The 22,582-nt window shown below is 42.6% G+C and overlaps 1 protein-coding gene across 50 annotated transcripts in view; it reads left to right on the top strand.

Annotated features, from left to right (window-relative positions):
* TNNT3 (troponin T3, fast skeletal type) overlaps positions 1-22,235 on the top strand; it is a 31,066-nt gene extending 8,831 nt beyond the window's left edge. For 2 of the 50 annotated variants that reach the window (XM_042038236.1, XM_042038232.1), the window contains 14 exons: positions 516-533; positions 4,429-4,443; positions 8,178-8,189; positions 8,571-8,591; positions 8,924-8,941; positions 12,706-12,724; positions 13,527-13,572; positions 14,362-14,478; positions 14,820-14,897; positions 15,147-15,260; positions 15,462-15,571; positions 16,418-16,508; positions 19,344-19,384; positions 21,843-22,235. In XM_042038236.1, the coding sequence (XP_041894170.1) occupies positions 516-533; positions 4,429-4,443; positions 8,178-8,189; positions 8,571-8,591; positions 8,924-8,941; positions 12,706-12,724; positions 13,527-13,572; positions 14,362-14,478; positions 14,820-14,897; positions 15,147-15,260; positions 15,462-15,571; positions 16,418-16,508; positions 19,344-19,384; positions 21,843-21,891 (749 nt within the window). In that variant the 3' untranslated portion in view covers positions 21,892-22,235. Of the gene's footprint in view, positions 1-515; positions 534-2,172; positions 2,191-4,428; positions 4,444-6,978; positions 6,991-8,177; positions 8,190-8,570; positions 8,592-8,923; positions 8,942-12,705; positions 12,725-13,526; positions 13,573-14,361; positions 14,479-14,819; positions 14,898-15,146; positions 15,261-15,461; positions 15,572-16,417; positions 16,509-19,343; positions 19,385-21,842 lie in introns of all 50 variants that reach the window. The other 48 variants (XM_042038259.1, XM_042038268.1, XM_042038263.1 and 45 more) reach the window with 43 other exon arrangements.
* Positions 22,236-22,582: the final 347 nt, after the last annotated feature.

Genomic DNA, 22,582 nt, shown 5'->3' with positions numbered 1-22,582 from the left:
TTAGCAAGGACGTCCCTTCCGGGACTATGCTTGCTAACCTATGACATCAAGGGAGGGAGACCCCCTGCAAAATTTATATTCATCTGGTAAAATTCAGGAATGAATTTGTTTGAAATTTCAAAAATTGATAAATGTTAGTGAAACTTTTTCACCATTTGAGAAAAAAATGTAAAGCAAAAGAAATGCAGCAATTTTATTTTTCACTAAAATAAATTCACTAAAAGTTGGGTTTAGGGTATTTTAGCCAGCTCTAGTAAAGAATAAGATATTGGATGCCTTTTTATGTGGTTTTCACTTGTGGTCATATTCCCATATTTCAGTAACATTTATAACCCCATAATGTGCCCATAAAAATGTTATTTTTAATTCTCTCTCACCCTGTAATTCCATCATTGTGTATTCTTACCCATAACGGCCTGGGAGCTTGGCAAACCTCAGGAATGTCCCAATAATGTATTTCCTGTTTTAATTTTCTCCTCCCATTTCTTTTGCTGTGTGACGTTTCCCACCCACAGAAGAGGCTCAGGAAGAAGGTAGGTGAAGCAGCATCTCGGCCGTGCTGGTTCCTGCAGGAGGGCTTGGTGCTGATGTGCACCTCGATTTTGCAAGGTGGTAGAAGAAAGCAAGAGACAAGAGAGATGCTGGGACAAACCATCTGCAGGAAGAGGGCTTTCCTTGTCCCTTGCACAAGTTTCACGGAGGGTACCCCATATCCTCGTGTATCTGTGCAGACACCTCTGCTCCAGTTTCGGGGAGGGAGCAGCAGGGGAAATGTGGATACCATCCCTTTATCCAAGACACAACATGCTCTGAGGCTGATTTTTAGCCCTGGGTACTTGTGTGCCATGGAATAACTGAGGTCTGGCTAGGAAGCTTTCTATCAGGTGCCAACTGGTTTCTCCTACATAGCTTGGCAGATCATGATCAGATGGATTTTGAAGTCAAAATCCATCTGTGGTAAAATACATGCTTAGCCCTATGTTATATAGTACATATGCTGTAATATGTCATATTATATGTAATATATCATATATATTATAAGTTTATAAGCTATAATATATCATATGATATATAATATGCATAATACTGCAGAATTGTAACCATGTAGATGCTGGTAAGTAACCCCAGCTGGCTCCCCACACTGCACACAGCACTGGCAAGGCGGAACAGACAGGGCAGAAGGGGGGCTGGAACAGAAACTCACCCTTTGCACTCGAGAGGTTTGGGATGCAGTGCTCCAGGTGCAAGGAGCCAAAGGGTGTGTTGGTTCCATATTTGCAAAGCTTTGTGCTATGGGCATGTTTTAAACAGGGCTAAAGCTGTTTATAGTGCCACGATAGACCCACTCTGAGTTTGCAGAGTTTTTACAGCATCCAGGTCCAGACGGTTTTACATTTCTTGTATCTGTGCGTGCTCTGGTCACCCGTCTCCATTTCATCTCCTCCTCTGTTTCTTTATTTCATGTGTCCTGTGCTTTTTTTTCGTAAACCCTCTGTTGCATTCACACACTCTTTAGTCTAACTGTTCTCATTTTCCATCTCATTGCTTTTGCTTCCTGCCACATGTCACCTGATGAAGCTCCTCCGGCAGGTACGTGCCATCACCTTCCAAACTGCTCCCTGCTGTCTCCTTGGTGGTGGTAGTGGGGACTCAAGGGTGGTGTAAGAGGAGCAGTACCAGTTTGCCTTTTTCCTTCTGTTGTCTTTGCTTTCCACCTCCCCTCTGTGACTGGCTCTGCCGCTGGCTAACACACAGGAATAATCTCAGTGCAAGATCCGGCAGAGACGGCTCAGTGGTAACCCGGCCCCTCTGCCACCCCTGCCCTGTGCAGGGCTCACCATAAAGCCCATCTGGGCAAGGGCAGGAGCTGTTCCTCTAAAACTGGAAATAGAGAGAAGTTTCAGCACATGATATTTGAGCTTACTGTGAGATTTTCCCTCTTGATATGTTTTTGCCCCTTCCCTTCGTGTGGTGAAGTTGTTTCCCAGCCACATGTGCCTCAAAATCCTTTTTATCTCCAGGCCATTAGCACATCCTTTACTGGGATAAAACTTTTCCCTCTGAGCAGATTTTTCAGCCTACGAAGGATTTTCAGCCTGTTTTATCTCATGTAACAATGTGTTTCTCCTAATGTTCCTTTGCATCCTGTCCCGTGGCTCTTCACACCTAAAGAAGAAGCTCATGAGGAAGGTATGTGATGTGACTCCTGGATTCCTGTCTTTCAGAGTAAGCTCTGGCTTAGCCAGTAAACCATAAGATGGCAAAAGGAAACAGGAGTTACAAATAAGCATATTAATGCAGACTAAAACTTGCCACCATTTTGGGTTTTGTACTGTCTGCCTTTGTGTTCTGTCTTGACATTGACTGCACCATTGATGTATGTGGTAATTGTTGCACGAAAAAACCCTTGAAAACTGCTGGGAAATGTAAACCTCTTAAAAGGATGAACGTTGAAAAACTTTTACTCTGAGATTGGCTGGGTCTTCTCGGGAGGCTTATTTTGGACCATTTGGGGTGGATTTGGCCTCCAGACTATACGCAGAAATGCTCATGATTGGCTGACGTTCTTACAAAAGCCTTTCCACACATCTTTTTTCCAGCTTAAACCCTGTGGGTATAGAGCAAATGGTGATAAATTTGATGCTTTAGCTTTGCAAATGATTAAAGATGGTTTTCTTGTTCATATAATGGAGTTTCTAGGCCACTGTTTCATGGCAATACTTGCAGCCACCCAAAACGTGCTGGCCTCAGGTTGCAAATCCACATGGGCAAGCATCAGGGCTATGAAACAGCGTGCTGCTCCTGGCTTTGTGCAGGACTGCAGGAATGGCTGTATGAGACAAATCATCTGATACGGCTGCTTAAATCAGCTTTATGTTTTTAATATCTCAGACCATTTGCACCCTCACTTCCAGTACTGCTTTTCATATCCATACTCATTTTATTTCCTTGCAACATATTCTCAGTGCTCCCTTCCTCCTCCATTTTGCCCAAGTGAAAAGTTGTTCTGATGTTTCTAACGCTCTCATCTTCCTTTGCATTTTGCTCTGTGACTCTTCCCACACGCTAAAGCTCATGAGGAAGGTATGTGCCATGACTTGTGAATTCCTCTGTTTTTGTCTGGAGCAGTAACTCGTGCAGGAATTCTGGAGGTGGTTGAAGATGAGCCGATGCAAAAAATATCCTCTGCACGGTTGCTTTGCTCTTGTAGGATAAGCAGTGTGATGAGTAATCAGTACTAACTGCTGTTTGAAAACAAAGCCTGAGGCACAGGCTGGGCACTGCTCATGTATTCCCCAGCACCTGATGTCTCTAGCCAGGCTATTCGTATGGACACCAGCTGGTACAGGATAGTGTTCCCCAAACCATTTCCTCTGGCCGTGTCCCGGGGTTAGAGGTGGGACAGCCATGTCCTGAGGCAACGCTGTGTCCCTCAGTTGGGTGCACCTCTTCCCTCATGCCCCTGCCACTGCACAGAAGCAGAACTCCCTTTTGCAGCAGAGTATGGAGATGTGGGGAGACTTGCACCTGAAGTCATGAGCGTGTCAACAAGTGACACGGTGTCATACCTACTTTTACTGTTGGGGTAAGGATTGGACCAAGTGGCATCATTTTGGTTGGAGCATATTTGAGAAAAGATGCAGTGTGTGCTTTTCCCGTAACTATTGGGATTTTTCTGGGTTAATGTCCATTATGCAAAAGCAGGGGTGGCAGGGTTGCAGTTTTACTCAATTTTGTAACTGGAATTAAAGTCCAGATCTGGTAAGGCAATCTGTGTGATTGGCAAAATAGAAGGTCATGCTTATTAAAGCATCAGCCTGGCAGCCCCAACCCATTTACCTTTCAACTGCCCTTCTGCCTGCCCCTCTCTGCTTGCCCACCCAGGCTTCCATGGGATGCTTTGTCCTGCAGGTTGGAGAGCAATAACATACTCGTACTCATCCTCCCACATCGGTGTGCAGCCCTACACACCAGTGGTGAAATCCTGGGCGCCAGGGAAATCACTGCCAGCTCCTCAGAGCCCACTGATTTCCACAGTGCCTGGGATTTCTATGCACATGAATAAGAGCAGGTTGTCTATACCCTTTTTGCACATTCAAACCTACGGGTAATGGACTTGCTTTAAATACAGGTAATGTTTTTGTCAACCAAAGGCTACCAGTGGCACTTGATTTATAACATTATGAATATATATGTTAGTAACCTGCAGCTTTTATGTACAAACAACCCTTCCTCTCCACGATTCTAATTGACATTCATATGTGCCCTCTATTTATTACTTAATCTTATTAATGGTTTTTATGCCTTTAACACCCCCTCCACCACCTTGGCTAAGGAAAGTGTAAGGGTTTTTAATTATCCTCTGTTTCTTGCTCTAATTCTCTTATCTTTCTTTGCATCTCCTTCCCTGCTACTTCCCTTTTAAAGAAGTCCATGAACCAGGTATGTGACTTCTGAATTCCTCTGCGTCAATCTGAAGGGTTATTGTGTGCTGGAAATACAATTCCATTTGGCAATTTCACAACTGGGTCATGTGCTGAATTGGGACAAAATGGAAACTTTTCAACCAACCAGAAAAAAAAAAGAGGAACACATTGTTCGACAGCTACTGAAAATTATGGTTTTTATTTAGCTAAAACATTTTGTTCCAACTTTTTTTTCCTCTCTCCTCAATGGAAGATTTCCAAATTTTGAAATGAAAATTTTATTTTAGATGCTTCTGAAGCATTGCCTTTATGGATAATGTGGGGTATATATAGTGTAATGCAAGAACAAATCTGGAATGAGAAGTTACCACAAGACAAAAACTGAAAAAGTTTTGTTCCAGAGATGTTTATATCTCTGCAACCTTTATGGTTGTGAAACGTCTACATTTTTTTAACCACAATCTCAACTAAATCTATGTGAGTTCTGAAATATTGAAATTTAATTGAAACTATGATTTATGTTGGAAAATTTTAACAGTAACTCTAGTATTATACTCAGGAATTCAAAGATGGTGGAAGTAAACATAAAAATCAAATATTAACGATAAACTGTAACTTGCAGCTTCCTCACACCTTTGACCAGTCATAATTTCCTCATCACTCTGTGATGCGTAATAATGAGGATGAAGCTAACTGCTGCATGAAAAATGTAGTAACATTTTTGGTAGACAAACATCTCAATGTATGAGCTGTAATAACAGACTTACTGGACTCGGAGCCATCCTCACAGCGCATATGGGAATGTTATCGTGTTTATTACCTGGAAAAACAGAAACGGAACTTGCAGTGTCCTCTAAACTGTCTGTGAAAATTACTCTGTGCCATTTGGAGTAGCTTTATTAAAGTAGTCACATCTCAGCAGCCTCCCACCCCAGCTACTTCCCTCTGCTGTCCACAGAGGGAGACCAGCCTCTTAGTCCAGAGCAGATCAATGCTTTTGCCAGGGCTGGAGTGAGGTGAAAGCTGATTGATTTTTACATGACTTAATACTTCAGCATTCATCTCTTCACTGCTTCTCATATCTCTCCTGTTCTCATCGCTTCTTGTTTCACATCCTTCTCTTCTCTTTTTAACCATATTCATTTTTGTCTCTTAATCTGCACCTAAGATTTTTCTGACTTTGATTTGCACAAGCTAAAGGTCATTGCTTCCATCACAGTTGCTTTGCCTGCCTCTGTACCTCTTTTCCATGGTATTTATTGAACTACTCACAACTTGAGAGCTGGTTCTCTAGCACTGACAGATGTAGGAGCTTGAAATTTGTGCAAAACACAAGCTATTAACATAATATGATAAACAATAAAGCCTCCCCATGCTTTATTTTCCCTCAGTAACATAAAGCATCGTAAAACCAAAAGAAAATGTAAATATGATGAGCTTGACAAAAAACTTTTACGTCAGAAGGAGGCTGTCCCAGCTTTTCATGTAACTGCATGATTATTTAGTTTCTGTTATTAATGCTGTCTTTGCCTGCCACATCTTCTAAGTCACAGCTTTGGCCTGCACAAGTTCACAGTTGTTGCTGTTGTGGGATTCCTGCTCTAATTCTTTCATTTTCCCTTGTTGACTCTTTCCGCCTAACCAAGCTCATGTTTGTGACATCTAAATTCCTATGTATTAATCTGAAGTGTTCCTGTACATAGGAATTTGAAGATGTTGAAGAATAGCAGAATCATGAAGAATCAATCCATTCTTGAAATTCCCTAAAAATGATTTTCCCTATAGAAAAGTATAAATATTGTTTATAACTGAAGGATCACCATCTAAAAAGAACAAACTTTTTTAGTGCCCCTGAAAACTTTTAGGGATGTGACTACCCCACAGCCCTGGCAGAAAGCAGGTACCTGGGCTGCAGAAGCCCAAGCTGCTTATAGCAGGGAGTGGATTGCAGCAGGATCCTGGCACACAAACTCAAGCAGTTTCTAGTCCTTTGCAGCAGAGACAAGCTCTGTGCACAAATATTGCCAGTTCTGCAGAGCTAAGTCCTCAATCTGCCAGCAGAGATTCTTACATGGTGAAGCTTCAAATGCATGCATAGGGATACATCCAAAGCAGTACCTCCCTCAGTAATTCTCACATCCTCATGCAGCTCTGACAGCTAAAAGGGCAGCTGAAACCTAGATAACACTAAATGCTTGTAAAACTCTCAAATTGGGTGTGTTTTCTTTCAGATTTAAGGATCACCAGTGTTACTACACTCGCCCATGGTTTATAAATTTGCATGATTTAAACTGTTGCAAATCATCAACATTCAAATTCCCTTTACCTATTGTTTCTATGGCATCTCCTCCCTATCTACTTCATACCCCACTGTAATTACACTCATTTTCCACTCTTATTAACAGTTTATCCCTATAACTTGGTCTGCAAAGTATACTTCTTCAACCCAGTCTTACCAAAGTTTGAGGTGATCCCTTCCTGAATAACTTATTTCTAATTCTTTTATCTTCCTTTCCTGTGTTTTTCCCCTGACACATCCTACTAAATGAAGCCCCCCCTCCAGGTATGTGATTTAACTTCTAAACTCCCTGGTGTCTGTCTGCTGGGATGGTGTGTGTGAGAAGTGAATACAAGGTGATAGGGGATAACAACCTATCAGTTAAGGATGGATTATAACTTGCATGCCTTTGGGGTGGTTCTATTTTAGTTTAATATTTTTTCTCAGTAAAGTGTAATCAGCAGTAAGGAGGAGGAGACTTACTCCTTGCATGACAATTTCACTAGAAACTGGGGGAACACACATATTCTATTGTGAAGGGGTATCTCAGCAAAAAGTCTCCTTGTGGAATGTGTAAATTCTGCCCTGTGAAACGAGAATGAATGTTTCTTCCTATAGGGAAGGATTTACTTCAGATTTCAGGGTGGAATTTGCCCCATTGATTCCACATGGGGAATATAAACACCATGAGAGATTGTGGGTTTTTTATGCCTGCTTTGCAAAATATTTGGTGGTGTGTGTGTATGGCTGAAAAGCAAAATCTGCCCTGCAAATTCACATTGCTGACCTAGTCTCGCTTTGGCAAAACCCAGAAGAATGACATGTAGACCTGCACAGACTTCTAATGAACCTTTTCTTCCTCTGAAGTAATCCATTTGTAATTTTACATTGCAAATGGATTTGAAGAGCAGCAGTACATTTATATAGACATCAAAGTTGTCTTCAAGGAAGAAAATGGCCTGAGCCATAGATCTAGAAGGGAACTGAGCTTCTTTGGAAGTTAGCTGAACGTTGATGATGAGTTATGGCAGGTATTTCAGCAGGTTTCTGAACCACACTGTGTTTATTTCAAATGGCTGAAATACTGCTGTAGTAAAGGATGGGTCCAATAGTGCTCTGAGAGTGCTGGCTATGTTCATGTGCATATTTCCAATCAAAGTAAACTTTGGTACACTGTGCTGTCAGGTTGTGCTTTATATCATATGATGATTAGAAGTGTTTTTTAAGCACTGCACTATTATCATAAATCTGCCTCTTTCACCTTTCCTGTTCTGTGACTTCTCTTTATGTGTTATTTCAAATGTAAATATTTTACCTGTTTACTTCTTAACTTCATTCTTGCCTCTCCTTTTCCTCTCTGCCCCTCCTCCCCATTGGCTCAAAAGCTCTTTTGGAGTGTGAAATAACAGATTTTTTGTTCTCATTCTCTTGTTTTCCATCGCAACTTGTTCCATGACACTTCACACCTGAAGTTCATGAGCCAGGTATGTGACACAACTTCTGATTACTCCACCTAGGTGCAACATGAAAGTGTGTCTGTGTGTGAGAGAGGGAGAGAACAGGAGTCCTGGGCTGGTAGAAGAGAAGAAAACAAGAGAAACAAATATTAACCACAATGATAATTTGCAGCTCTCTTCTCCTTTAACCTTCATGCTTACTGCTACTTTAACATTACAGAATTTTTAAGGCCTGACAGTCTCTCCAGATACCTTTTCTCGCTGCTTTAGTTCACTAATTCCTTTATTTTTTTCCCCCTTCATGCATTCCCTGGTCTCTTTCTCAGGATTCCAAGAGCTTTAAATAACTGTTCTGTTTTTTCTTTCCTATTTCCTGTCCTTCTATCACTGCTTGCACCATGACACCAGCAGAGGAAGCTCATGAGGAAGGTATGTTATGAACCTACAGGCCCTCATCCTTTTTCTCTTTCAGTGCTGGGGAAACTGTCAAAAACACTGACATTGTTCAAGAGAAAAGAGAGTATGGGAGGGAAATGATCTCTCTAGATGGATTTCGATGAACATGGAGAAAGGGCTGTATATCAGCCACATCAAATCACCAAAAAGGTGTTTTTTCTTCTTGTTCCTTCTCTGGAGAGTCCAAGGTTCCCAGCATAACAGGGAGGGAGTGGGGACAGGTGCTCTTAGAACAGTGCCAGTTGTGGATTGACTACTGTGCTTCTTCTCTTTTTCTTTTGTCCTTCAACCTATGGCCAATGAAGAAGGCGAATACAATGATGGTAGCTCAGTGTTATCTTAGGACAACAAAGTCATCCTTCTAACATCTCACTCTCTTTTATGTGTCTGTTTTTGTTCCTCACTTTATTTTAAACTCAGGAACTGGGCCAAAACATCTCTGCTGCAAAGAATCACTATGCGTATCCAATCACCCTTGGGGAGTCATTAGTGTATTGAGAAGCCTCTACATCCTCATTAGGATAGTAGATGGTGAAAATGAAGCTCTAGAAGCTTGCTCTGGACTTGTCTTTTAGCCAGAATCTGTTGTATCATAGCTCTCATCAGCAAAACATCTCTATCCCCCCAAAAAATCAGGAAAGAATCTCTTAAATTGTAGTGGCGTATTTGAAAATGGAGCTGAGCCCTGCATAGCCATGCATCCCTCAGTCAGCCTTAGAAGGTCATGGGCTCCAGGCCTGAATCTATAGAAATGTAAACTTCTGATTAAGCCATGCACTTAAAATTGTCCTAAACATTAAATATGTGAATAAATTTATTCAGATGGGTGGAGCTAAATACAGCCTGGTTGTAATACGTGGTTGAGTGGGTGCTGGAGCACACAGGCAGGGACAAGACTCATTTGAAAGGACCAAATCTAAATGTGTGCAGGGTCAGTGTTGCTCTTGTATAAGATAACTTAGCCCCCTCCTCACCCAGTTTAAATGTATAGAAATGTTCTCATGGAGTTTTAGAAGCTGTTGAAGTAACTGGGTTCTTCCTGACTGCCCCAGCCCCTAGAACACCCAGGCAGCTGCTTCAAAAGACAAAGCCCAATGTCTTGAAAACACCCTGCATTTTATGTGTTTCCTTGTTTTATTTTGCTTTTGTAGATTTTTTTTTTTTAGTTGTTGTTCTTTTGTTTTAATTTTCTTGCTCACTTTTCAGGCTTCTTTTTTAATTTAGGGAAATACCCTGAGGACCTTCCTGAGCCTCTCTCTATCTTCCTTTTTCCCATTTTTTCTTTTATTTTTAATAGCATATTGATTTCCTTTTTTTCCCAAGGACACAGTGTGAGTAAGACATGTTGCTTCTGAGAAGTGGGATTAAGGGGGAGGGCATTTAGGGATTTCTGAGTGAAATAAAGGCAGTTAAGATGGATTCCCAGAGAAGGAGATCACCGTGTGAATATCTCATAGATTGGGCAGGAGAAAGCAAGGGTGGTGGTATTTTTGGTGGTGTATTCTCTCTCTGTGCTAAGCCTTTCAGAAACCAGAAACTCAAAGACTCTCTAATCACCAGGGCAGTGAACTTGGATTTGCAGTGTCTCTTGCCATCTTTTGGCAGGGTTGTGTGTGGGGATTTTGTCTCAGCCCCATGGTTTACAGTCAGAATGACCAGAATGTCAGTCAAAATCCGCCCTAGGAACAGGAATTTGCTATGACAATTCCTGCTTGTCAACAAATTTTGGCCCAGTTCCTTGACTTGGTGTCATGAAAGAAGGGGCATTTCAAAATAAATCCCATCCCTGGGCTGCTTTTGGTTCATACAGTATGAACAAAGGCTGGGTCATGCACTGCAGAGGATAGATTTTTTACTGTTTATTTTTTTTAAAAATACCCCTTTTTCTGGTTTTCTGGAGGTACCTTTAAGAACTCTAACTACAGTTTCTTATTTCAAGAACAACTAACCTTAATTTTTCTTTTATTTTTACAATTGTTTGTTGGAGTGCTGATTTGTTGGCAGCTGAAACCAAATTCCCTCAGTTATTGACAGACAGGTGTCGATCCTGGCAACCAAGGTCAACAAACAAAACCAGTCATTTCCTGTCTACTCTTTCCCCCCCCCCCCCCCCTCTTTGAAATGTTACTAACTGGTAGATTTAAGCCAAACAGGAATGTCTGTCAAAATTATCTGGGTATGTCATGAAGAAAGGGAATCCTGTATGTATAACATACCTGATAGACTGGTTAATCACTTTTCCTCTCTCCAGGTAAAAGGCAATTTAAGCTAACATGTTAAAAAGCTCACTGGCTATTTGAAAAGCAAAACAAATAAAAATACAACTGGAGAAATACAGAAGCACACTGTTGGCTAATGATATTTTTCTTCAGGAGTGATTTGGGACTTCCTTTATAGTGGAGCAGTCTAAAACACATTTGTAATTACATGCTGTTTATTTTCATAGCATTGCTCTGGCATCTAGAGGCCTCAACTGAGATATGTTTTGGCAGGCAATGTTCTTGCAGTAAATGAGAAAAGTCTACCCCCTAAAATGTCATTAATGAAATTTGTATGGGAAAGAGTGAGAAAAAGGAAATGTTGGTTTCTGATTTTTTTTACATATCTCACATCTTTCCTCTTGATTATATCAATAATCCATTTCCAACCACTCTTTCAATTTTTTGTTATCCAACACCCTTACATCTGATTGCCTCAATAAATCTTTTTCCAGTGTAAGTTTTTTGCTATTTTCCCCTCTTATAATACTTCATTTTATTTTTTCCTAGTTTTTTCTATTTGCTATTCTAAATTTTCACCATCAATCCCAAAACTGCTGGATGCAAATAAGCATTGAAAAAATATAATACCTTTCTATATTATGAACCTGATAACAGGGCTGCACCCACTACTGAAGAGGTTATTTTTACTTGTACTTTACAATTTTTTTTTACCAGATTCAGTAGGCTGTGAGGTTTTTAACCTCAGTTCCTCCCACTGAGCCAACCCAGGGAGAGTCTTGTACCGCAGAATCCATCGGCATCCCTGAAAGTTCAAATGTAGTGTGTGGTTATGAAAGTCAACCTGGGGCTCTGAGAGAATGGGCCAGAATAAACACACAGGTTTAATTTATTTCTGTTTGTGAGAGTAACAGCACTGAACTCGCTGGCATTACGCTGGAGTTAATAGCTTAAGTTTTAAAAGAATAGTAGGGAGGGGACTTGACCACAAGCACAAATGTTAAGCAAGTAACTCGTAAGACCAGCACATGTCCGAGAGCCAGGGAAAGGTCACTTGTTGCAAAAGAACAGTTCTGACTGCTAGAGGGCCCAGGTTGGCAGTCTCTGTGATGGTTTAGCCTGCCTATCAGGGCATTTTGCCTCTCCTGGAAATGAAAAGATCATTCCCATTAATACCCGTGGGAATTTTGCATGTACCTCAGCAGGAGAGGATGCTTGCTAAGAGAGGATGGCCTTTCCAAGCTGGGTTTGAGGAGCACCACACAGTGCAGAAGAATAAGCATCTTCCCCATGGCACCAAGGTATCTCAGGGACATGTGCCCTAACGTGTCTTGGAAGCCAATGAACCTGGAGAAAATGTGTGTCATAAAGGTTTTCCCCTCCTGGCCTCCATGTGAGGCATTTGAACAAAACTGGTGAAGCGTAATTATCACTGAGATATAATACTGTGAATTCAACTTACCTTTAACAAAAAAAGTGCTGATTGAAAAAGGCATCGTTTTCTTCTACCCTCCAGCCCAGCTGGCCTCCTTAGAGCTTTGGTCAGGATGGTTTGAGAAAAACAGTTTTGCATTTACACAAAGCCACTGCTTTCCAGATGCTACGTTTGGGACTTTTATACAGTCTCTTGATTATTTTATGCCAAATTCTGTTTCGAGAGTAAAAACAGATTCACTGCAAGCAAAAAGGGTGTGTGAGTGTGTGTATTTCTTTTGGAAGTGCTTGAGATCTAACCAGTGTCTCTGGATGTTTCCCCTAAGATTAAATTTCCCTTCCCTCCTTTTACTTTAGCAGCTGGCGTGATCTCTGTTGTTTTAACTTTCTTCCTCTTTTTCCCTTCCTGTTTTGCTACATCCTTCCAAATACAGAGGAGAAGCCCAGAATAAAGTAAGTATGACTGGAAGGGTTTCAAAACCCTGGGATCCTTTTCCTGATCTAGCAGAAGCCCTTAGATTCCCTGTTGGGCAAATGGCCACTAGAAGCCTTTATTCAACTCTCCCTTATGCAACATCCATCTGTTTGTTCCTGCACACCTTTCCAGGATGTCTGCTTCCTTCAGAGGATGCCTTAGCAGGAGTTACTGGCCTGGCCTTAAGACCTGTTCCTGGTAGAATCAGACAACTCGTGGACTGCCTGAGATGCAGAGGTCTCACAGTACCCCAAAATATAGGCAGCTCAACAGGAAATCCTCTCTAGGAGGCCATGGCTGGGAAACTGCCCTTTCCATGCAGGATCACTGACAGTGGGAAAGGTGGCAAATGTTGGGCTGGGCTCAGTCGAGCTTTACTAAGGTTTGCCATGGACCTTCTGCCTCTGGGCCCCAGCACCTTCCCTTGCCACTCTGCCAGCTGCCCAGGATAGAGGGTATAGCCCTGCACAGACAGACTCACAGACCAACATCTTTCCATGTGGTAGGGGACGACCATAGGCTTTGGGAATAAAAAGGGGTTTTAGGGGTAACTCCCTGCCCTGCATGAGCTTCCAGGAAGGACAGGGGTCCTTAGTACTTTCCTGGAGTTGTTTTCTGCAGATGTGCTCTTTCACCCCTCTCTATCTCCACCAACACTCCTTCTTGTCAGCGTGGTTCCTGAGGGCAGGGCAGGATGGGCTATTTAAAAAGCTGCATATTCTTTCAGATGAAAATCCTTTATTTTTCTTTTCTTTTTGTTTTGCTTTTGACTCTCTGCAGACTAACTGCTCCTAAAATACCAGAGGGTGAGAAAGTAGATTTTGATGTAAGTATTCCTGAGACTTTGTTTGTCCTTTGTACCTGATAATAGACATGAGTTCAAACCCACATAACTCCTCCTGTATTGGATATTGCTGAGGGTAAAGTCAAAGACAAAAGTATGGTTGATTTGCCACTTGATTTCAGCAAAAGGTTACTCTCTGCTCCCTGAAACTGTCTGAATGCATTCACTGATAATGTCACTAAGCTAAAATCATATATTTCTTTTTTTTGTTTGTCTCCTTGAATCTTTGAAGCTAATATAAGGAAGAGAAAGTAAGTGTTTTAGGGACCTCAGATCCTCTGTCCCATTATTGCAAATGGCTTGAAAGTTGCAGGCCCTCATCGGTTGCTTAGAAACACTAGCTAAAATTACAATAGTAAGTAGAGTTCCAAACACTTTCCTAGAAAGTGGCTAGAGAAATGAATAAATTCTGGTGTTGAAAACCTCCACAGAAATATTTGCTTTGCCCAAAATGCAGGAATATTTTCTAGGTAAGATTTGTATTACAAAGCAAAGAGGAGGCAGCTAAGTATATGAGAAGCGTGTAAGCAAAGCCAGGGATAAAATACGGTGTAGGGGAATGGGAGATTTGGATTCTTTACACTTCTAGGCTCCTGACTGTTGCCTGAATGAGTGTCTGATTGCCAAGAGCCATTTAAGCTAATCCATAGATTTCCATGGAAATCTACAGACACTTTCTACTTTTGTTTCTCTGTGTATGCAGGGTGCTGGGAATGTCCAGGACATAATACTAGAACAATATGCACTTAATGCATTTTTCTGCTCTTCTAGGACATCCAAAAGAAAAGGCAGAACAAAGACCTGATCGAACTGCAGGCCTTGATTGACAGCCACTTTGAAGCCAGAAGAAAGGAAGAGGAAGAGCTGGTTGCTCTCAAGGAGAGGATTGTAAGTCCGTGTACTGCTGTTTCCCTGTACTAGATTGAGAGATCACCTGTAGATGAGAAGCTGAAACCATTAGTCCACTGTCAGACTTTGACAGAAAGCTGTGCTGCCACCTACAGAAGTGACTGCTCAAGTCATCATCAAATGGCTTCTCTCCCCATCTGTCCCCTCTCTTAGCCCCTTGTTTTATATCTGAGAGTTGTACAAGAGACCCTTCTGCATGTTCTAGAAAGAGAGAAGGTGACTCACACTCTATGAAACAAAGCTCTTGGTAGTGGGGCGTAACAGTGGAGGCAGGTAAAGCCATGATGATGGTCCAATGCCTCTGCTACTGCTCCCTGCAGGAGAAGCGCAGAGCTGAAAGAGCAGAGCAGCAGAGAATCCGGGCTGAGAAGGAGAAGGAGCGTCAGGCAAGGCTTGCGGTAAGTGTCTTTCCTTCCCTCGCCTTGTCTCTGCATCAAACCGGAGAGATTCTCTAGAGACAGAAAAAAACTACTGGTTCTGCCTGCCTCAGTCTGAAGATGAAATGACCACCCTCTTAAAGCAAGGGCAGAAAACAGGAGTTGCTAATTCTCATCACTGTACTTCTCTGGTCACATTCCTGGCACTGGCTGCTGGGGAAACTGGGACTCTTCCCCTAGAGTAACCTCTTCTGTGTTTTTCCTCCACAGGAGGAAAAGGCACGGAGAGAGGAAGAAGATGCCAAGAGAAAAGCTGAGGATGATCTGAAGAAGAAGAAGGCTCTGTCCTCCATGGGTGCAACATACAGCAGTTATTTGGCTAAGGTAAAAATCATGGATCAATGAAAGAAATATGAGAACATTAAACCCTGGGGTTGACTGGGAACAGTCTTCATTACAAGAGAAAACTGCCCAGCTTTCCTTCGTCTGGATCCCCAGGAGCTTGTCTTACTTGCTCTGTCACTGAAATCACTTAATTCAGGCTTAATTTCTGCAGTCTGATGTTAATTGTTATTCTGAAAATAGGCTGACCAGAAAAGAGGAAAGAAGCAAACAGCTAGAGAGACGAAGAAGAAGGTCCTGGCAGAGAGGCGCAAGCCCCTGAACATTGACCACCTTAATGAAGACAAGCTGAGGTAACATGTTTATCCTAATTTATGGAATGTAATCTACTGATATTTGGTTTTACAGTCCTGGAGCCTTCTCTGGTGATAAAATGAGGTAGAGGAGGGGGTCTTCCTTGAAATTCAACATGGGAGACTTATAAGTTGTGCCTTTGCTTAACCTGGAGAATGGAGGAGAGATGGGAATGTAGGGAAGTGCTGAAATGGTTTGGTAGCCCTCTAGTTGTGCTCCTGGCATAGCTCTGTTAGCCTCTCCTGCTAACTAGGATTAGTCATTTCCAGGACTAGCTCTGGGATTAGCTGAACAATCTTACAGACTGGTATCTGTAGCATTCCTAGGGGTGGGTTAATGCTGCTAAGGTATGAATATGGATCTCCATGAAGGCTGGAGGTTTGGAAGCTAAGTGCTCTAGTGCAGAGCAGTCATCAGATGATAGTCTGGACTGCACATGTTGGAGTTTACACATGATTGAAAGATGAAGTTGGCTCACCTCAGCCCTGACACAGATGAGATTGCACAATGGCAACTGCTCTGCTTATCTGGGTGACCTTCAGAGTCCTCCTTCCTTCTTGTCTGATTCCACTGGAGTCTTATCTTTCATTAAGAGTTAGGGGGAAAATTAGAGGAATTACGTTAATGTGTGACACATGCAAGACTGCAAGTCTAAAAGGTTTGAAGGTGAGAGGCCGAGAAAAATGTGACCTTGAAAATGATGAGTAGCTTTCAGGGAACAGAGAGGGTTTACAGGAAGATGTGTGAACAGCATTAAATAAAATTCATTATTAGTGATGTGAAAACCATGGAAAATATCTGATGTCATGTGTTTCTTCCGCCTTCCTTTCCGCATAAACACACAGGGACAAAGCTAAGGAGCTGTGGGACTGGTTATATCAGCTGGAGACTGAAAAGTATGACTTTACAGAGCAGATCAAGAGGAAAAAATATGAGGTGAGTTGAGAGGCCATCTTGCTAGTGGCACAGGGTCCAAAATGTAAAAATCTCTCTGATTCCTCAGGCAAAAGTCATGTTGTGACATTATTTGGGTCTCCAACGACCCTTTGCAATACTTAAGCAGCAAGATGCTTGGAACTGCATTCCCCTACCATACATACTTGAACTGGATTTCACATTTTAGGCTAAAATTGAATAGAACACTTTTAAGGTTTTCAGTGCCCCATGGAAAGGCAATCCCAATGGGAAATGGACTCCCTGCCCTCTCCTGAAACATTGTTCATTCTTGTTTATCTATAGGTAACTGTGGCCTGAAAATCCAGTAACTCTCATTTCATGTACCTCCATTGCAAAGTAATATTTTTAGATCCATCTTTGATTTCAAACTTGAACGTTGTAAGTTTATTCCATCCCAGACAGATTACCCGTGGACTGAGCTCTCTGGAGTCACTGAAAACTGTCTTCAGACAGGGCCGTCTGACTGAAGTGTCACATGGTAACAGAAAGTGGACATGTTTCCTTCACACGGTCACTGGACAGGGCTACACTCACCCACATTAGGTTTTAGTGGCTGAGAAATCCTACTGGGTCTCTCTCTGTCTCGCTCTCCTTTTAATTCCCAATCACACAGACATGCTGGCAGGGAGTGAGCAACACCAACGTAACTATCTCAATCTCTCTTAGATTTTAACAATGCGTTGCAGGCTGCAGGAGCTTTCCAAGTTGTAAGTACAATGAACTTGCCTGTGTAACAACAGCAGCAAAGGCTACCAAATGCATGAGCCTGCCGCATGGTCAGAGCCAGGTGCCAGATGAGAGCTGGCACTTGGCTCCAAGTGCAGAGAGAAAAGAGAAAAATGGATCTTGTGTCTCTCCATCCACTTCCTTTTTCTCTCCCTTTCCATTCTTTGAAAAGATATAAAGTGGTGATTTAGGAAAAGAGTCAAGAGTCCAACAGGGATTTGGTTAAGGAAATGAGCATGCAATCTACTGAGAGCACCCAAAAATAATTTCCTGTCCAAAACTCTGTACCCAAAACCGGGTATTATGTGCATGGGGGCATCACGCTGATGCACCTGGGATATATGCAAAAGCTTTGGGACACATGTAATACCCTGGACTACAGCATATAGAGAATAGTATGGGGTTTGGGAAGCTTCTCCACCTCGTGGCACGAGATCCAAAATACTGGAGAGGGCTGGCTTAAGGATAACAGATCAAGTAGGTGTGGAAAAACAGGAAATAAGGCAGTGCCAGGGGAGGGATACATGCTGTGGTAGTGAAATCTCTGCATAAACAAAGAGGTGGGTGCCTGCTAATGAAAACCACAGAGAGAAAGTACAAAGAATGAACAAAGCAGAAGGAAAATGCACAGCTAAGATGGGGAAAGTGGAAGAATTAAGGGAAGATGATAGCAGGAACAAATTGAGGAGAAAGGTAAGTGAAAATAGGAAAGAGAATGAAGGAGACACAAGCAAGGATGCAAGGGAGAGACAAAGGAAGGAAGTGGGACACACAGAAGTAGAGCCATTCTTTAGCTCTAGTGTCTGTTGCTCTTTGGTGCTTCATTGGAGTGAGTGTCATAGTCACAATCATAAGGTTATGACTGAAGGTAAGTCTTAAGTGCTTGGGTCACACTGAAGACAACTGGTTCTCCTCCACACTTGGGGAAAATACTTGGTTGGAAAAAAGCAATTTAAACTTCTGTGACAAATACTAAAACTTCCACGAGTAAGTACAAAAGCAAGTGATCTGTTGATCTTTCCTTGCTTGTGTTGTCCTGTTCCTGGTAATGTTTCAGTCTCTTACTTTGTTTCCGTTTGCCATGGAAAGATGTGAGCCAGGAATTACCAGTTCTTGGGACAACCAGAATGTATGACTTCCGTTTTTCTTTTTTTGCACGCTGGGAATGTCAGGTGCGACTTTAAATATTCAAAATTTGGGTCATCAGTTCTTGGACCGGCAGAGTCAGTGCAGAATTTTGAATTGCACCAAAAGCAGAAGCAAAGCATACATCTTGGCAAGGACATTTCTTTAGTCCAGGAAAACTAAGCAGAACCCTGACTCAGTTACAAATGAGAAGATGAAGGGGCAAAAGAGGGCCCTCTATCACACCCTAGTGTTTTGTAGGCTTTTCCAGTACCTGACTCCCAGGATTTCAGTAGCAAGCCCAGGCCTAAAGACCAAACTGAGTTACTAAGGCTAGAAGGTGTTTATCCTGTGCAAGGTAGGTGTTTGCTTTCCTATGCATCAGGTCATCTTCTCTTATTAAATGAGTGGCTGGGAAAGAGGTGAATGCTACAAGCTCCTTGCCTCCTACTCTGCCAGCCAGCAGAAGGTACTCCAGGAGGATGTGATACCCATCTTCCATTCTTGAGGTCCCCATCCAAAGACCACTGAAGACCTGTGGGCTTACACACTTCCTGATGTATAGGAGTAAGGGAAGAGTGAGAAGGTGAGATTGACACATGCAAGTGCTGTAGCCATCCAAGAGCTTTCCAGTAGGCCAAGGTGACACTCATTCAGGTTCACCTGCCTGCAGTTTGACAAGTGAGTTCAAAGGAGATTAATTTCAATGTGTAGAAACTCTTCTAGTAAGGGTTATAAAATTCTAGCTCTTCTGTCCCTTGACATGTGAAGGTGGCTTGCAGATTTATTACCAAGAAGTAACATTTCTCTCCTTCAACCACGGGTGAGATTTTATTTCACAGGAAGTACTAATTCCTACTACAGGCACCTGTTTTGAGCACTTCAGCAGGTAAAACTCCCCTCTCCTTGAGGGAACAAGGCTTCTTTGTCTCTAAAAACCCTGGTCATATATGTTGTTTGCAGATTGTCACCCTCAGAAACCGGATTGATCAGGCCCAGAAGCAGTAAGTATTTATATCCCCTTCCTACCTCCTGGCTTGGGGATATCTTCTCAGTGTTCAAATGACTCACTTCACCCTCAACACTGACATTTTCTTGTTGCAATGAAATGGGGCAAGAGATGGAAGGGCCACTCCCATCCTGCCTCACATTGAGAAAATGAAAGGCAAACTGAAGTGAATGTAACACCTAACAAGAAAAAAATTGTGTTTCTTCACACCCTATCTTCAAAATTTTCCTCTGCTTATTTTTGGGTTTTTCAAGCACCTGTCTGAGGTGCTTTGAATACTTGAGAGAATACAACCCTTGTTTATGAAGGATAAACAAGTGGTTGCTAAGATTATGAGGAATGGTGTGTAACAAGACTAACGTAATGGGATTGTGAGTTCTTTTCACTCATCATCTCTCTGACTTTTCTTCACCACAAGACTATTTCATTACTTTTTTGAGACTAATATCTTTATTCTAGGTATTTTTAATGAATTTATGAGACACCAGGGGTAGACAAAGCTTGAGGGTTAGGACATGTAGAAAACTAACACACACAGAGAAGTAACTTTAGGGAAGCTAGGGAGGAGAGCTCTCCAGTGGTAGGTTTGATCTTCTCTGTGCGTCTGTATCTATTTAGCAAAGTCATGCCAGGAATGAAGCAGTGGCCTTTGGTGATATCTTTGGATGATAGCAGTTACCAGTTACTGCCTTCCCACTTCCCCAGGACACCCTGACTTATCAAATGAATGTAACACTGGGGATTTGGTAGTCTGTAGATGCCAAACATAAGGCTTGACCTTCCCACGGTATTTTCTGTACAGAGCTGTAGGCTGATGAACCTCAGCAGAATGTGCAGCTGCAGGAGGATGCCATGGTTTGTCTGGGTGTTGCTGCTCTTGTGGGGCACTACCACACCACCCACAACAGGGCACACTGCCTGCTTGTTCTCCCAAAAGACAGGATACTCTCTCAGGACATCATTTGAAAAGGTTGCACTGAGAAGCCCAGAGCTAATGAGATTTCTGTGTGCTTAAATTTCTATCCAAACTAGACACTATCATTCCAAAGCAGTGCCTGCCAGCGTGTTATACAAGGATCAAATGAGTCTTTTGCTTCAGACTTTATTAAATCTCCTTAAGCACATGATAAATGTTAGGTGTAACATCAAACATCACCGGTGCTTGTGGATATAAAAGGACTCTGCCTTTGTTTGAGGAGCTGTGCAGTTCCTACACTGGGTTTTGAACCTTCAGAAAGGCTGGCAAAAGGGACACAGAGATTAGTTTGAGATAAGCAGAAAGTGCATGCTCTCTTTTATGTAAACCATCAATTTTTTCAAATAGACCAAGCCTGTCTTGGTCAAAGGTAAAGTATCCACTATGTGTGTGTGTCTGTCACTGTGCTACATCCTTCTGTAAATATGGCTGGTGCTCTTGAACCAGTCCATGGGCCAGCACAACAAAAATCTCCCCAGATGTGATGTCCCTGTGTTTTTCTTCTCCCTGGAGGAACCAGTGGTTCTGAAGAAAGGCCTCTGTTGACAGCAGCACCTTGTGCTTGGTCCCCAACCCCACACTCTGCCATGTCAAAGAGCTGCCCCCACTTTGCACGTGCTTTGGTTCAAGAAGCAGCCTCATCATTTTGTGTGTGTGAGATGGAAGGGTTTGTGGGTTTGCCAAGCCCCACAAACCAAGGTGCTACTAATGGGAATTAGTGCAGAATCTAACTCAACTAACTTCCTGCCGAGCCCCATTCTGAGTTCAGGCTTCTCAGGCAGAAGGTAAGTGGCTTGCATGTAGGATTGCCCTTCTGTGTGCAAGAACTCTTGGAGAGAGTTTGCCTCAGGTGCTTTGAGTGGGGAGTATAGCTGGACTGCTCCCACACACCATGAGCAAGACAGGGATACTGATATGAGAGCAGGCCTAAAAAGTTGTTTGGATTGTTTTGGAGGCTCGTGCTCTCATGATATAAACAGCCACTCTGCCTTTGCTAGAGCAAAGCAATTCTTAGTTGTATTTAAATTAGTGTTCAGCTTTTTGCCTCCTGAATAGAGCATCTGGGGAATTTGATCAGAGCTCTTTCATACTGAGCAAATTTCTCTAGATAGAGCTCTAAATCCTAAAATCTAGACCATAGCAGATTTGTATTCAGAAAACATCAAGTCTGTGGCTGCACAGACCTGTCAGTCAGTTTGGAGACCACCTAGATTTCTACCCTGATAATGCAGGAGCCTGGAAGGGTCCACCTCTTTCAGGCATGCACATCCTGCCTTTCACACTAAGAGCCCCAGGAGGAATGTTTTTCCACAATATCAACAATATCTTTCTCAGGATGTGGTCAATGGCAGGTGTACCCAACATGCGAGAAGTGAAAGCAGCTGAAACCTAATCTAAGAGTCAGAAATGCAGAGTGGACACAGACCCCCACTGCTTCCATCATGCTGACATGTTTTTCTTTCCTTTTGCATTGTAGCAGCAAGAAGGCAGGAGCCAAGGGCAAGGTTGGTGGGCGCTGGAAGTAAAGAACCAGGCAGCATGGCCTTTAGTGGTGTGCTGAACCCCTGCTGGTCTCCTCTTTCCTCCTTCACCGATCACTTGTGTTCTCATGCCTCAATGATAACAAAAATCGCATCAGCCTGGATTGGCTATTGCTGCTGCTTTTCTTCCTGGAGGGGTCTGGTGGCTTCCTCAGGCAAGGGGAAGCAGGTTCCCTGTGGAGCTGGGCTGACTCCTTGCTGGCATCTTCAATTCCTGCTGAGCATGTCCCTTACCCTCCTGATAGCCGCCCTATGCTGTCCTGTAGATTGCTGTGTACAAATCTCTGGATTTTGTAAATAAAGCACAACCAGTACCTACTCCAATGTCAGCCCTCTGGAATGGTGTTTTGTATTTTATTTAATGCATTCCCATTTTCCAAGGATTTGGGAGCTGGTCCAAACCCTTACTTAATATAATTTGATCTGTCTCTACAATGGGGAATAGGCTCAGTATCATCAGCAAAGACTCAGGATTGGGGCCCTGTTTTAAGCCATCGTAGCCGACTGTTCTCACAGAGCTCGTAATCTGGCTGCCAAATGTAGTTGAAATTGACTTCAAAGTTCGAGTGATGAAGTGAATCAAAGAATCGGGAATAAAGGAACAAATCTCCAGAAGTGGTAGTTTTCAGTACATTGCTTTTATTACATGCAGACAAGTGCAATGGAGAATGATTCA

The sequence above is a fragment of the Corvus kubaryi genome, unplaced genomic scaffold (genome assembly GCF_017639235.1).
Source record: "Corvus kubaryi isolate FWS band 111438036 unplaced genomic scaffold, C.kubaryi_AGA036_p1.0 37392, whole genome shotgun sequence".
In the NCBI taxonomy this organism is placed as follows: Eukaryota; Metazoa; Chordata; class Aves; order Passeriformes; family Corvidae; genus Corvus; species Corvus kubaryi.
The sequence above is the reverse complement of the archived record's forward strand: the minus strand, read 5'-3'. Positions and strand labels throughout refer to the sequence as shown.